This window comes from Pieris napi, chromosome 21, assembly GCF_905475465.1.
Source record: "Pieris napi chromosome 21, ilPieNapi1.2, whole genome shotgun sequence".
Lineage (NCBI taxonomy): Eukaryota > Metazoa > Arthropoda > Insecta > Lepidoptera > Pieridae > Pieris > Pieris napi.
Window position 1 is genome coordinate 7,938,466 of NC_062254.1, and position 16,745 is coordinate 7,955,210.

General features: G+C 32.8%; 2 protein-coding genes across 2 annotated transcripts in view; one reads left to right on the forward strand and one right to left on the reverse strand.

Annotated features, from left to right (window-relative positions):
• The window catches only part of LOC125060241 (tubulin-specific chaperone cofactor E-like protein), a 26,003-nt gene extending 12,175 nt beyond the window's left edge, over window positions 1–13,828 (forward strand). The window contains exons 5-8 of the mRNA XM_047665036.1: window positions 8,755–8,939; window positions 11,295–11,426; window positions 12,323–12,422; window positions 12,613–13,828. Of these exons, the coding sequence (XP_047520992.1) occupies window positions 8,755–8,939; window positions 11,295–11,426; window positions 12,323–12,422; window positions 12,613–12,732 (537 nt within the window). The 3' untranslated portion in view covers window positions 12,733–13,828. The remainder of the gene's footprint in view (window positions 1–8,754; window positions 8,940–11,294; window positions 11,427–12,322; window positions 12,423–12,612) is intronic.
• Window positions 13,818–16,728, reverse strand: LOC125060238 (DNA repair protein Rev1). Its single transcript, XM_047665034.1, has one exon. The coding sequence runs from the start codon at window positions 16,512–16,514 to the stop codon at window positions 13,845–13,847; it is 2,670 nt and encodes an 889-aa protein (XP_047520990.1). The 5' UTR covers window positions 16,515–16,728; the 3' UTR covers window positions 13,818–13,844.
• Between the last annotated feature and the right edge of the window lie 17 nt (window positions 16,729–16,745).

Genomic DNA, 16,745 nt, shown 5'->3' on the forward strand with positions numbered 1-16,745 from the left:
TTGAGACCGATTGAGAGAGAGTGAGAAGGGTGAATTACCTTATAGAAATTCTATTTTTAAAATTAGCACTTTTAATATTTTAATGACAATTAAATTCCTTTTTCCCTCCCTCTAAGTCTCGGAAATCTAAAGTTATAGATTTGTATAAATATAAACAAGACTTGAAAATTAGTTTGCCAAACAAGTTTCACTTCTGACATGTGTACTTGTAAGATTGGAAATAAAAGGTCTTTATTTTTATTATCCTTAAATTGATTGTTTACTAAAGTTTTTCAATACACTTGTTCCCATCGCCAGTTACTTTGTTGACACGTCATCTTATTGCTACCTTGTATGACCTAAGTATTATTATTACTTTGAGATTACGCACGCATAATGCGGTTACTGCATTGCGCAGATAATATAAAAACTAAAATGTGGTAATTGAATGATTTCCTTAAAGAACCTTATACGAAAATGAGCGAAGTAACTTCTGGGTCTGCTCCTATAAAATACATTTGTATAGACTAGTGACTTTAAAAAAAAACAATTTTTTAGATTCGATTTTCAAATAAAAATATCTATAGGAAGAAATTCAGTACCAGCATTTTGTCTTTGTATTCAATATAAATTCTAATGGGTTTGTGACAGTTTAAAAGAAATAAAATAAAAAAACAATGTTTTAAATTCGTTATAAAGTTATATTACAAATTGAATATGGAAATTTGACCGTTAGATATTACCTTGCCTCAACAAAGTTTATTGAATGATTGCTTTAAACAAGAACTTGTTGTGAATCACGGACCAACGAACGATCGACCTGCGCCCACGCATGTAATGCATCTTCAATGTTTAAGCATAAAGACCTTTAGAAAAGGTGTATACTGTATACTGTATAGTATTGTGAACAATTGACAAAATAATATAGATATAGACATATAATTGAGAGATTTCTTTCATATTCTAAAATATTTATTGTTATACTAAGGTATTTCCGAACCAATACTACTTAGGGTCCTTCAAGAAAAGAGCGTATCAATTCTCAAAAGGCCGGCAACGCATTTGCGAGCCCTTAATGCAATGTGAGTGTCTATGGGAAGCCCGTGTGATCCCTGTTATATAAAAAAAGACTTTTTGGTTTAATTGCGCAACTGTATTTAGTTAGTGAATTCCGTTAGAAACATCTCAAAACTGACAGTAGGTAATTAATTAAATATATATATATATGTGTGTGTGTATGTGTTATGGAATGTTGTACTTTCCAACTTAATCTAACTTTGCGCAACTGTGACTTTATAAGCCGGCGCTCCTACTTTTGATTTCCGAAGAAACAATACATGTTTGAATAGAGAGTTAGAATATCTGTAAATCACATAGAAATTTGTTTCATGCCGTTGCAGTTACGTTTCTTAACTTTGTATTTAAAAAAGCAAAATCCAAAAGGAGCTAATTTTTTTGGTAGGAACTACACTTTTGTTATATCCATCGGTTCCGGTGACCCAGATCTCCCCACCCTATTACAAGACAGGACCACACGTTTCACATTACGTATTCACCTTTGTCCTACTAACATAGTGGATTAGTCGCATTGCATTATGGCTTGACTATCAATTCGTATACTCCCATTTTAAAGAAAGAAAAATGTCCGTACATATAAGAAACATGTCTATATTCTCGTTGGTAGTGTGTGTGGAATTGGTATGCAAACCAAAATCAGATTGTTATGGGCTATTCCCTATCTTCCCGTATGGCCCTCTGGCATTGAGTGTCCATGGGCGGCGGTATCACTTAACATAAGGTGAGCCTCCTACCCGTTTTCCCCGATCTATAAAAATAAAAAGGGTGCGTGTACTTATGTACTAACGTAAGAAGTTATACTTCTTTGGCATTATTATAAATAGTTTTTGATTGCATGCAAATAATTAATTACAATTAAATAATCAAAGACTGGAAAAGGAGTCATTATAGTCAATAAAGTTCAGTTTACATTTGAAAAATTAAATAAATAAATATTTATTATTATTCTCTTACATTAAGTGTAACATAAATTCTATTATTATTCGAATGTTGTTTTTAAATTATGTCCAATGCCGTAACATCTACCGTGGGCAACTTCATTCTGTTAATTTTGCGTCACGGTGCGCGCGCATCGTAAAATTTCACTCTCATCAATTTTTCATAACGCGCCTAAAGAAGTACAACTTCAAAAATTTTGCTCTTTAAATTATGGAAATTAGAAAACAGTATTATTTCAGTATGTATTTCAGACTGAATTGTATTATTTTAATAGACGTAAATAACAGACAAATTACCTATGAAGTTATCAAAGGATTCTAGTAGTCCTCATGTGTCGTGTGTCAAATCGCAACGTTGCTAGTTTTGCTACGCTCCATATTTCCCCTATTCAGAATCGACGGAGCGAGACCTTTTGAAAAAGCACAGAACAATAGTTCCTTCTGGTAATGAATCTGCACTCCAATTAATAACCTATTGAGATGTTTCGGACGGCATCCATTGCTAAGCAGTTCCGACATAGACAAGAAAGAAATTGAAAATCATAAATGTCGAAGCAAGTGTTTTTGAGTCGGTCAAAGATATATGTACATATATGACTTGTAGCGTGATATAAAGAGAAAACAAATCGGAATACAATCAAAATCTGTTATAACGACATCGAAGGGACTACTCATATTTGGTCGTAAAAACCGATAGTCATAACAGCCTATGACGTTGTTCTTAAGTACCTAATACAATAGAATTCAGCCGGGACCTTTGATTTTGGTCAATATAACCGGTGTGTTGTTATTATTACTTTTGACGGTAATGGTTAACATATGTTTCGGTCAAATTATTTTCGTCATTTCAAATTAGATCTAATTTTGTTGAGTCATATTATAATGTCAGCCAAACACAAAAGTCGACAACGCAACAGCAAGTCATTTGGCGTTTCGCCTTAATGTATGTTCAAGTGATCGAAACAATTTTTCGCGGCGATAGAACCCGCCACGCAAACGCGGAACGCTTGATTATACACCGGTTAATGTTAAGTCACAAGCGGTTAATAATTATAGGTATAAATATAATACTTTATAGGCCTCGCATTCGCCGACACAATGAAGTAACACGAATAAGGAAGCCATTACTGGCTTTTGCCTTTCACGGAGTTTCATAGTAAAAGTATATTTCCACAAGTTAATAAAATTAATATGTCTGCTTTTTAACACTTCTAGCCTCTTTGGGCCACTAAATTAAGACTAGCACATGAAATAACAAACAAATAGACGTACATATAAACGGTGTTGCCCCTATACGAAAAAAGATAACAAAAACAATAGAAAAAGGAAGAAACTCAAAATAGTTTACAAAACACACATTATAAATTTGCAAAAAGAATTCAATTTTTTGAATTTAGAATTTAATTATCAGTACAGTGTTTTAATTCTACTTATAGCCGAGGCCATAGATTCATAAACACGTTAAAACTCTTCAATGCCATTATGGTAGCGACATAACCTTTTAAGCGGTATCCATTTATTCCTATGCATTCTCTTGAATATGAGGTTAAAATAACATTTGTATGTATGTTTGTGATTTGTAAATCAAAATATGACGTATAATATTCTTACTCCTTATAAGCTAGGGTTCTTATATAGAAATTTACATTACTCAGCGTGGTATAGTTCGTGGTAAATAGTAAAAATTTGATCTAAACTTTCGCTTTTTTCAGAATAAATTTTCTAAATTTATTTTTCTTAGTTACACACAGTGAACATATTCCGGAGTTATTTTTACTGTTTTCTTTAACTAAGGTCCTGTTGCCTGGTGCCTGGAAGAGATCGCTTACTAGCGATAAGGTCACCCGTTAGCAAACGAAAAGATTACGTTTATTTAATTCTTGTATTTGCAATGAAAAGTAAATAAATATTATTTTAATAACATTGTAGCTTGTTTCCATGCGATATGATTTTCTTGCATTAAAAAAATCAATAAATAAACAGCTAGGCATAGGCATAGCTTTTCTTTAGGTCCCATGGATTGGGTTCAATTAATAAATACAATAAAATTGGCTATTCAATGTCCTATTGATACGTAAGACTTCCAAGAAAACAATTGAACTGATAATTATATACTATAATTAACATTAATACCGTGATATTATTACGTGTAATAGTAATCATGCATGTACAATTGTACGGCCAATTATTCATGTACCCTGTACGAAATCGATAGTGCAGTTAATGAATCGGAACGGATCCGTTACCGCTTTGGACGGAGTTGAAATTCCAACTGGAATTCCATTTAATTTTTTACGAACAGGGTAAGGCCAGCAGGTGTTCTGAATTTAAATTTACGTATAGGTCAACAAGGGTCGTAACAATTTTCGTCAATCAATCGTGCAAAATATATATAATATTTCCTATCCCTTGAAATCCCTTGAAACTTCAGCGCCCTTACTCTGAAATTCTTATAGTTAAATGTCAAAGTTAATCTTATTTTTATCTTTCACTGAAGTATTTCCATACCAATTCTGTGCCATCACTTAACATCAGGAAAGCCTACTCTTCGTTTGTTCCCTGTTCAATAAAAAAATACTAATTCTTTATTTAATAGCATTGTAAATAAGCAATATTTTAATTAAGGCATAAAACTCTGTATTAAAAAGAAATGATCAGAATTCCCTATAACAACAAAAATAATGTAACATAGGTAAAACATTTGACGATATATTATTCATTTGGAACTTGGTGCATGTCTCAAGTCACAGACAACAAAGACGTGCTATATTTCTTAGCTATATTTATTGTCTGGTCTAGACTGCTTTCTTCCATGCATTTTATACTTAAATATTCGAATCTAGCCATCTACTCTGTCTTTGATATAATTTTATTTTCGCCATGTTTATTAAAACCTTTAATACGTTACATATATATTACACGCTTTATATTAGCTTCACCTGTATGTATGTATGTAACCGACTCCTTCGGACTCGATTTTGAGCCACTTTAAACGGACAGATTTTATTCAAATTTTGCGACCTGTCAAAGATCGATGACAATGCAATAATCCGAAAAAAAAAAATTAACTAAAAAATAAAAAAATAATAATAGTTAAAAAAAACTAAAAACACGCTTTTCTCTGTGCCATATTTTTCGTCTATAGAGCAACCCACGCTTTTTCATTATAATACCAGTATTTTTTGTTCATTACCATTTTCAGCCTAAATTAGGAATTATTTTTCACTTTTTAGTTTGATGTGCTTTAAAAGCGTGTTTTTTAGTTTTTTTAAACTATTATTTATTTTCATTTTAACCTGCCAATTACTTCAGTGTTATATAAATGTATTGGTTTGTGGACTCGATTTCCGCACTTATACTCTCAATAGGTCCGTTGTGCGTATTACATTAATGAATCTAAAGAAATAAAAATTTGCGTGATTCTCGCAAGAGCAACAATAAATTGATCTGTAATCTTTATTGATTTTTTTACTCATTAATTTAACATACATAAGAAATACCATAGTCTGATGCATGCATAGTTTAATTTGTTCCGTGTTCCGCTTTCGGACAAATGTGGAAGGTCGTACAATAGCAATGTGTACTTGTAGTTATGACGCACTTTATACAATTCTACAAAATACTCTACTACCCTCATTAGTTTTGGCCCTGGATTTCTGATGTTTGGTTAATATTTTTTATTAATACGTAGGTAATTTTTCGGCCTAAGGCATGCCTGGTTTCCTCACGATGGTTGCTTGTGAGTGGTTTTGTGGACGCAGTTTCCACACTTAGACACTAGGTCCGCTGTGTGTACGTGTAAATACGAATCTCGTGTTGCACAGTGCTTGAACGCACGACTCCTAAAGTGTTAAACTATTTTGAAATAATAATATAATTTCGAAGCGGGGTCTTCTTACCTATAAACTTTGGCCCTAATGCTGTTTTTTTTCTTCACGATGTTTCCTTTATACTAAAGTACAAATTGTGCACATTGAAAGATGAATCTAGTATTTTACCGTACTTGAAAGCACGACTCCAGAAGCATTTAAATATTTTGAAAGTATAATAATATTATAAGGTGAAAGTGGGGTCTTCTATTACCTATCGCTATGAATCCAATTATTGACGTCATTTCCATAGGGAATTGAATAATAATTTATTACGTTTGAAGACTACTGTCCACACTATTAATCTATATCTATATATATATATAATGAAAATGGTCTTCGTTTGAGGCTCAATCCTAAACCACTGATCGTATCGACATGAAACTACCACCATTCGATGCGAAATTTTGATGGTTTATGGCTATTTATTTATTAAATTCCATTCCTTCATTTTTTTATTGCTGTTTTACTTTTATGAAAATTTATCCATACGGACTTCACCGCGGAAACATTCGGGGAGGCTTCCTAGAACCTCTAAACGTCAACATCTGTTAAAAACTCGATTTTCGAAATATTTCAATTTTCTTAGCGGGAAGTTAAAAAGAAGAATAATAAAAATATGAAAAAAAATAAAATAATGAAACATAAAATTTATTTTAATTCGTCCAGCAAAGCGGGCGCGAAACGGCTAGTCTCTTAATATAACAACTTATGTAGCTTTTATCCTGGATAGGCCGCATCTCACTTATCATCAGGTGGGATTCTGGCCAGTCCAGTTCTGTGTTATAAAAATCTAAGCTGCCGTTAAGAGCTGGCATTATTTTGTCCAATAAATGTTATATATTTAATAAATATTTCACATTAACTCTTTAATGTTTACTCAACACTACATAAAAACCTTTTCGATTCCTCGTATGTCAAGACTCAAGGTCGATCCGAGAAATAAATAAATGCACATAACAATGTAATAACAATTAATTAAAACACCATTTTATAATCTGTGATTGAAGATAAAATGGATCTTAAGATGAGCTTTTGTTTTTTTTTAATTTAGTAATGCACTTTTTTTAATTTATCCGTAGTATTTCTGTTTCCTTAATATAATTGTCTGGAAATGGCTTGTTAGCGATAAGGCCCATTGCTTCCTTAATTTATGTTATCTGAATCTACCAAATAGGTAATGCAACAAAGTGTTAAGCCAGCGGGCTCCAACTCGCCCATAAATATCATGAGGATATTTCCGGAGTAGTTGTCGCCCGGGCCCGGCGGGAGACGCCAAGCCTTTTAAGTAAATAGGCATACTGTTAATAATAAAATAAAAACCTTAATTCTTACAATAAACTTCACAAAAACTCAGTGCGACATTGCATGAACTACAATCTAGCCTAAACAATGATTATGGCTAATAAGTATAAGTTATGGTGACTTAATTTTCTACAATACTCATAAATAGCTTAAACTAAGGTAATTTTCATTAACATTCTTAGGGTCTGTTTCACAATGTACGGATAAGTTCCAAATTAGCTATTTATAACTTTATTGGTAGGATAAACACTATTGTTGCGGTTCACGACTGTCAGATAGCGCTATTCGTCACATAAGGTCCATCATAAGTTATGAGTCCGATGAATGTCAAATAGCACAATTTATATTCCAAATAATTTATGTGTTGCATAGCTATTTGGTACTTTATCCATACATTGAGAAACAGACCCTTAGTGTTCTATAATGTTTTGACACTATGTGCGTGTGTCCGAGAGAAACTGCAAATAAAATAACGATTTTATTATACATATGGTAATAAACCACTTGACAATTAACATCACCAGTTGTACTAATAAAAAGTTATTGACGTTATCCGTATATTTCTATAGATCACGTCTTAAATACAATAATCCGCAAACAAAAACGCCTTCCCTATATAGAAAGTAGTCAAAGCCTTGAAAACCTTCTCGATATAGCCTTCGTTTAAAATTGTAATTCCTGGTGCAATCGTGACTCTTTAATTCAGTCAACGATCTTTGATGGCACCTCTTTTGGTATTGGACCCGGATTTGTTTTTAATCTGTACATTTATTAAAGGTTTTGTTATCAAGGTCACGGAATATCGCGTTCGACTTCAGTCGCAATAACGTAGAAGGGTGAACCCTTATTTTTCATTAATCATTGAGCAAAAAAAATTTCTACAGGAATATTTTTGAATTTTGATTGCTTAAAAATCGAATTGGACTAAGTGAAATTGGCGAACTAAACTTTAAGTAATTTATGTAAATTGAATTGAAATCAAGGCGAACTCAAAACTTTACATTATTATATTGACTTAAACGAAAAAGTACGAGTACTTATTACTTTAAGTTCGTTATAAAGTCTTAGGGTGACAATGATATGTCAAAAACATTTTGGAAACTTACCACAAGACCTTTGTGAGTCCGAAATAAGATATAGTAAGGTATTAAGTATATCAGGCATTTTTTGGGGTAATTTATTAAAGTGACACGGAGAGTTTACGGGTCGGTCCGTGAGGAGCAATGGACCCACTTAAACCGAAAAGCCCCATCAGCTCGCTTTGGACGGGAGGCAGGGTAACAGCCTCCGTCAAGAGCGTCTGCTGCGATAGTATGCAGCCCAACTAGATATAGTATCCTAACGCAAGATATTACATAGTTATTATACAAATATATCTGCATTATACTATGTTATTAGTATTATATATATAACGGGACAAACGGGCAAGAGGTTCACCTGATGGTAAGCGATACCAAGGACATTCTCAATGCCAGAGGGTTCGCGAGTGCGTTGCCGGCCTTTTAAGAATTGGCACGCTCTTATCTTGAAGGACCCTAATTTATTAATAACAATTATTTTTTCTTACAAAAAAACATTAATTTCAGGGTTGGCCCCTCTGGGAGCGTGTAGAATCAACAGAGCACGAAAGAAGATTACTTCTAGTAGCGAGGCTGCCTCACGTAAGAACCTTAAATGGTGGTGGTGCTGTCCCGCCAGAGGAGAGAGATGCGGCGGAAAGAGCCTTCATCAGATATTACATGGAGAAACCGGAGGCTGACAGACCGGATAGGTACGTTTTATTTTTAAATATAATATTATAAGTAGTACTTTTATTAATCATCGAAAAACACAGAAAATAAAATGTTTTTGGTTTTTGTTGGGATTCTTACTTCTATAATTGTTTGTACGGAATCCCTTAATGAGTCTCATGTTTGAAAGGCTATATATAAGTGACTTGTTCGCAATTTCAGCCGTTGAATGAACGGTTACTTCAGGTAAATATTCTGTAAACCTTTTCATAAAACCGTAATGTCTGTGGGTTTTTAATCCTACAATTCGTATACGTATCCGTCTAGGTAGAAAGGGATATAGAGATAGCCAACTTGGGCCAGTATATAAATAAATCTTGAACTCATATAAACGGGAAGTTATTAGATTATATCTGTATTGAGTGCATATAAACTTATTAATTACATTATATATTATAAGCATTAGGTTTGTGCGTTAGAAGGTACGTTTTAAGTGTGTAATGCGTGTGTGCTGTGGCTGTTATTGGCCCTGGCTCAGCATTATGCTGAGGAGCAGAATGTTCCACAGCGCTGGTCATTCTGCCAGAGACCACAGCAGCTAGTTTGCGCTAGTTTCTCTCTTATGTGTGGCAGCTGTAAATAAATTATAAAGTAGCTGGCCATCCACAACACAGGGATATCCCCTAGTGTGGAGACCAGCGTCTGTATGGTTACCATACTATATAATTTTGTGATTTTTAAATAAATAAATAGATAAATAATATACAAGACTACATTTCTGAAGGTCACTTATCGACTATAAATAATGAAATTGGTTTTCAATGTGTTACAGAAGTTTTATATAAATGTGTACTGTTAAACTATAAAAATAAATCTACAGTTATAGGCAAAGACGCACGTTCTGGATATTTTTTTTAATATTTTAGGAGTAACAAAACTTAACTAATTTTTTTATTTTATATCTCGTCAACTCGTAGAAATTTTTGCTTAAAGAAACGATATGAGTATTCGTGTCACAATTGAATTAATTAACAATTTGTTCGTCGAAGGCTCTTCATAAATGGAAATTGTAGGCGTGCGTTGCGAAAATTGAGAAACGCTAATTTATAGGTTTAAATGTAAAGAGGAAAAATATTATTATGTGTATTTCAACATTTATTACACGCTTATTAATTGGTATCAAGTATAGGTAATCATAGACTAAAATTTGCGATTATTTAGTTCAAGATTATCACATAAAATTGCTATTCTCTCTTCGAAGACCCTTCGAAGCCACAGCCAGCATCGGAATAAAGGACGTTGACATATCGAATGACGTTTATTTTCGCGGTCATTTGAACGGAAAAGCTAAATTAGCTTCTAAAAAGTTTGATGTGAACTGCAAGGCGACACGGTACTTTGACTTAGGGTCCTTTAATAAGCGTACCAATTCTTTAAAGGCCGGCAACGCAATTGCGAGCCCTCTGGCAATGTGTCTATGGGCGGCAGTGTTACATTAAAAATTAAACATTTGATATATTACTACATCCTACGAGACTGCATATTTGTTTACGTAAACAACATCATGTCATTGTAAGAATTAGCAGAGCGTGATTTATTGCTTGATGCAACGATTAAATTTTGGGCAGAACTAACGACTATTCTGTAATATTTGGAATTGATTGTTGAGTTTTTGTACCGCGCGATTCCAAGTTTACGATATCAACTACATCTATGAAAAGGTAATCATTTGGCATATTGTCTGAGTATGGCCACGTATTGAAGTATTGATATTCTGTGCACTGAAAACCATGTATGTAATAATTATATATGTCGAAGCAATGGTGCTGGTATCGGCAGCCATTGTCATTATAATTTAATAACATATAATTCACATTACTTCAAAACCGTTATATGGTAGGTATATTTAATTTGCCAATATAAATAGTTCTTAAAATTTATTAGTAGGGTCAGGTGGGGTAAATGCGAGTACCATAACTAGATTGACTTGTTATTTTGTGGACAATTTACAAATAATTTTTACTGTGAATATTAAACATGCTTTAGGCTTTTGTTTGATGTAATTACTTATATTTATAGATGATTACAGATTAAATCTCTAATGCATTATCCCGGTGTAAAGGGGTAAATATAAAAAATATGTTACAATTCTAATACTGTAGATAGTTACTAATCTGGGGTAATAGCACTAAAAATTTATTGTATTTATTTTGTGTGTAAACAGTTAAAGTTATGGTATTACATTTGCCCCGTTCATGCATTTACCCCACCTAACTATATATATATATCTCTCCACTTTATTCGTTCTATAATTTTGTGGGGACAAAATGAAAAAAAAAAATATGTGTTTTTTTTTTGTTGGAAGCATGCACTGTTAGTGTATATTTCATTTTCAGATACTGGGAGTTAGTGGGAGTTCACGGTAAGCTGGACCCGCTGGTTTCCGTTGACCTGAGACCAGAAAAGCGAGTGCAAATTACCTTCACGTGTGGAGACACCAGCGAAGTTAGGACCGTTGATGTTTACAGGTATTTTTTTTTATGGCTCTGGCACGATTTGTACTAGCCAGCGTCAAGTATAGGATTTTTTATAATTCGTGCCTGTCTTTAGAAATTCGACCGTGTCCTCTGTGTACGGTTTAAGCACCCGCCCGGTACCACACAACCCTCCCAAAGGCCGAGAACAAATTTAAATTAAATTAAAACATGCCCTCGAACCGGGAATCGAACCCGGTACCTGTTTACAGGTATTGAGAATTCTATCAACGTAGCAAAGAATAACATCCCGTTGTGGGGGGCATGGGACGGGTTTCGTAGATTTTATGAGATTAAAAAGAGTAATATTTAATGAATGTTGTAAATTTTATCTTTTGGAAATTTTGCCATTTAATTTTATTTTCTATTTAACACAACGTTTAATTGTCACTTTCAACTATTGAATGTTATTAAAAACGGAACGCGGAAATGTTTCGCCGGTAATCGAATCCAGCATAACCATACACAATGAGCGAAGGAGGTAGTCGTTCGCCTAGTAACGTATTTTATGTTTAGTTTTATATAGAATATTTTGGATTAGATACATCGTCAGAGGTCATTTTGAAAAATTGATCTTGACAGGTGTCAATACTTTTACCTAGGCCGTGCACATAATACCCTTATCTCAAACACTATTGAGCCGGTTTTGATGTAACGTATACCCAAACTTGATTACCTCGTTCAAATCGATATAATTTTTAGCTCTCGAAGAATTTGTGGACAAACATACTAAGACTTGCGAAATTTAGGACACGTTTTAAAGCACGAGTCTTAAAATTATAATTATAAAAAATATTGAATAAAAAGTTTAACATGCAAATTGATAACGTTCTTTTTTTAAGTCGTCTAAAAACCGCATTAAAAACGATGGTTTGGAAAATTACTTTCAGAACTGTAGCAGATTTAAAAACGCGATTGGAGCGTTTGGCTGGATTCCCCGCATCCAAGATGAGATTGTTTTACGTGGACCAAGAGCTGAGGGACTCACAGGTAAACACACAAAAAATGATTTCTATGAAATCTCAATATTATTCACATTAATATTAAATCTCTGTTTAAATTTACTGGATATAAAAATGGTTTAGTTTTAGATTAATTAAATCTATTGCTTCAATATCCGCTGAACAGAATGTTTACTGTATTAAAGCAGAAGACCCCTTTTTGATAAATTTTTTTTCAGGGTCCGGAAGAAATGAAATATCCGACGAAACAGCTATATTCGTACAACATGTCTTCAGGGGACGAAATAATTATAGACTCGAAATTCAAGCACTCTATATCAGCTAACTCTACTGCGTGAGGCCACTTACAAATACTTAAATATAGGGACAATATTTTTAAGCTTGAAAAAAATCCTTTTTGTGCAAATTTATTACAGCCATCTGTTGATTCTCAACTTTCTATATTGTTTCCGAAAACATCTGTATTTTTTATTACTTATCTGCACTGCTTTGTACTTTTTGTACTGATTTTAAAATATCGTGCCAAGATTTTTTTAATAATCTGTGGAAATATAATTTTATTTAATAGCAGTGCCAAAATTAATTGTTTTCTTTATATTACTAATTTAGAAAAGTATGTATATATTACGCATTATAATTGGATTGAATTGTGAGTGAGATAAACTGTATCAAATATACAATTACTGAAAAATAATTTTGCTACTGGCTAAAATTCTAGTCTAAATTGAAAGCCTTGATAATTTGTCCCAATACAAGTCTTCAAATTATAGTGATAAAATACTAGAATTAAATCATGATATATAATCATATATAGTAACAAAATTGTAGTTTACTTCGTAACAATATTTTTTTGTCACAAATGAGTTGTAAGTTTTCGTTACAAGCTTAGCTTGATTTTTGAAGCACAATTATTTTTATTTTAAGATATACAATTCGCTCCTAATGAAATTCTAATATGCCGGTACATTTTACACAAAGGGCAGATTGTATTATGCCTCTTTAATTTTCGCAATGAAGTATCTGTGATAATAATTATAATTAAAAATTACCTACTTAAATTGACCATCAAGTTTAGGACACCAAATTTTAAATTGTCTGGCTTTTCATGTGAAATGCTAATGGCATTTATGTGTATACGCTTATCAAGTGATACTAACTGCCATTTTCAACATAATATATGACCATAGTACATATACGTACATTCTAATATAAAAGTGGTTACCGTTTTGAATGCATGAATGTTTTATACTGTTTTTAATCTGTACTTGCCTTGTTTTCTAATACCTTCCAATTAGCTTTAGCCTGTACCTGCCACATGAAATTAGTTGAAGGCAGTATTATTTGACACGACCCGTGTTTATGGAATAATGTTTTTTCTTTGTAGTGTTAGGACATGAAACACTAGATGAAATAAAGTAAAAAGAAAATATAAAACTTGTTTTATTTAAATTCAATCTTCGAAATACAACCTTTTATTATACACAGCCATCATCGCACTCTGAACTTGTTCTAAAACATAATTTAGAACTTCATTCCATATTTCGTTATTAATCTCTTGTATTCTTCTTCTAAAAAAGTTTATTAAAATATATAACTTATCAATATTTCTATTGCAGATCATCTCTTCCATATATGAAATGATCATATTTACATCACACTGCTTTGGTGGCTGTCCACTATCAAACCAAGCCCTAAGTAATTCACGGACTTGTTTCCATGATAACCCCAGTAATCCAGATTTAACTATTGTTTTTGTTTCTATATTTTCAATATTCTTCTTTGGTTCCTCAACATCTTTAAACTTATTCTTTATTGGACTTTTAAATTCATTTTTAATTGCTGGACACTGCAAGAACTTGTCCATAAGATTTTTAGATGTACTCAATTTTGAGTTTTTTGGTGGTCTTCCTCTTCGTTTATTAGGTGATCTACTAGGTCCAAGTATAGGTGATTTTTTTCTAGGTGAGAACAGAGGCCTTTTAGGGGAAACTGGTTCATTTTTCATACACAAATTAGGTTTATCTTTTCTTTCATCTTTTGTTACATTGGTTAAAAATTTACTTATGGCACCTTTAGATTTTTGTAGTTTGTCATTTAATTGTTCTAGTTTTGTTACCTGTATTCCAATACCTCGCATTTCTTTTGGATCTATATTGAGCTTTTTGCAAAGTGATGTTACTTCTTGAAGTATTATTTGAGAGTCATTAGTTGCTTCAAGCAATGAAACAGACTTATTTATGACATCACAAAAACCATGTCCTAAAAACTTAGCTGTTTCAACTGGTGCTTCTTCTGCTCTCACCATTAATTTTAATGTAATGCACTGTCCTTTTACTTTAAACTGTTGCATTCTGGACTGAACTTCTACAGAGAGCTGATTCAGAAAATGATAGCATTGATCATTTGTTTCAAAACGGATACCATAGTTGACTTCAGCAGAAACTGACTTTCTGACTGTATGGTATGTCAATGGGTTTCGATCACGCCCTCGACACTGATCAAAGAGCTGCGCTCCAGTCTTATTACCTAAATGTTGTTGTAAAGATGCCAAAGTCAGTGATTGTAGTGATCCACATGTTTGGTGACCCAGTAATTCTAATTTTTGAGATGTTTGTCTACCAACACCTGGTAAGTCCTTGAGCTTGATGTCGAACATAAAATCTTCAATAAGATTTGCAGTTAACAAGAATTGACCATTTGGTTTTGCCTGCTTTGTTGCCAATCTGGCCTGAAGTCGATTCCCTCCAAAACCTGTAGAACATGGACATCCAGTTTTTTCTCTAATCTCCTCTCTTATTACTGTTGCAAAATCTTCAGGACTGACATTAAGATTTTTTAGGAGATCTGTACAATGCACATACATTTCATCACATGATACAGCTTCAATGTCTAGTGTATATTGAGCAATTGTGTTATAAAGTGTATAAGCTACTTCTTTGTAACCTTCAAAGTCATATGGGATAGTTTGCAACTCTGGACACAGTCTTAAAGCAGCTCCCATGAACATTCCATTACAGATGCCTTTTGCTCTTGCTTCATAAGAACACGAAGCTATTTCACTCATTGAACCAAATTTGTTACCTTCATCACCAATATTATCTACTCGTGTAGAAATTTCAATATCATTAATAGCAAGACCAGCTTTTATTAGTTTTCCAGCTTGTTTTTGCCTATAGAGCTCAAACTCTGCAGATCTATTAACTCCTGATCTCTTTGTTTGACTTTGGCCACCTTTTGAGTGGGTCACAGCTACAGGTTTACCTTTTAATTCAGGATGTTTCCTCAAACCAACAGATACAAAAAAACAATCCATATCAATGTGCATAATTATTTTATTATATTCAAAATTCATGGAAAAACTGCTATGTTGATTATATGATTTTATTCTATCTCTTAAATTTATTTGTGCAGCAAATATATAATTGCTTTCTTCCCTCAAATCATTGATATATTGCTTAAAACACGCACCAAGTTGAGATATATGGTGTAACCTTGAATTACTATAGAATTCAGATATAAAATTTGGATCCACAGCAGTTTTAGTGTCTGTATTTTTAATATCTTTTAAAGGATTTGAAGAATTCACAATAACATAACTAGAATCTAGAAGAGGTCTTTCAATATCTAAATTATTAATTGGTTCAACCCAACTATCAGTTGATAATTCTTTCTTATTTTTTTTATCAATGCTCATTCTAGCAGATTTTTGAAATTTTAACTTAGGCTGGGAATGTTTGTTAGAATAAAGTAAAAAATCTTTATAATCCAGCAGCTGATTACATGCTATGCTCTCAGTTATCCATTCAGGTTTTACAATATTTGTTAGGGACATATTCTTTACTTTTGTATCTGGTAAATTTGAAGCAATAACAATGTCTTCATGTCGTTGATATGTATGATAAACACCACCATGTTGAGCCATTAAATCTTTTAGTTCATCAGCTGTAGGTACTGTGTAACCATTGACAAAGATACTAATACCCTTAAATATATCCGAAACTTGATTTTCTTTTGTAGCTTTGGAGGAAAATTGCTCTTCCAGTTTTGAGATTTTAGCTTGCATATAACCACCCCATGCTTCAAAACCATTATCAGAATTTTTATCATCTCGACGACTCATTTTGTTCTACTAGCTTATGGCTTTTATCTTTTTATACTTTGGGCTAGTGAAAATTGAAAAAGTTATAAAATTATGAAGCTGTATTTTGATAACTCATTGTAGGTAAACATGAGAGAGAACTAAAAAGAAATCCGAGTTTGAACTTCGTGAATCATAATAATGTTAAGTCATAAGTGTAAAGATTATTTTTGTATTACTCTCGCGGTGTACTTTGTTATTTTTATATAGGTG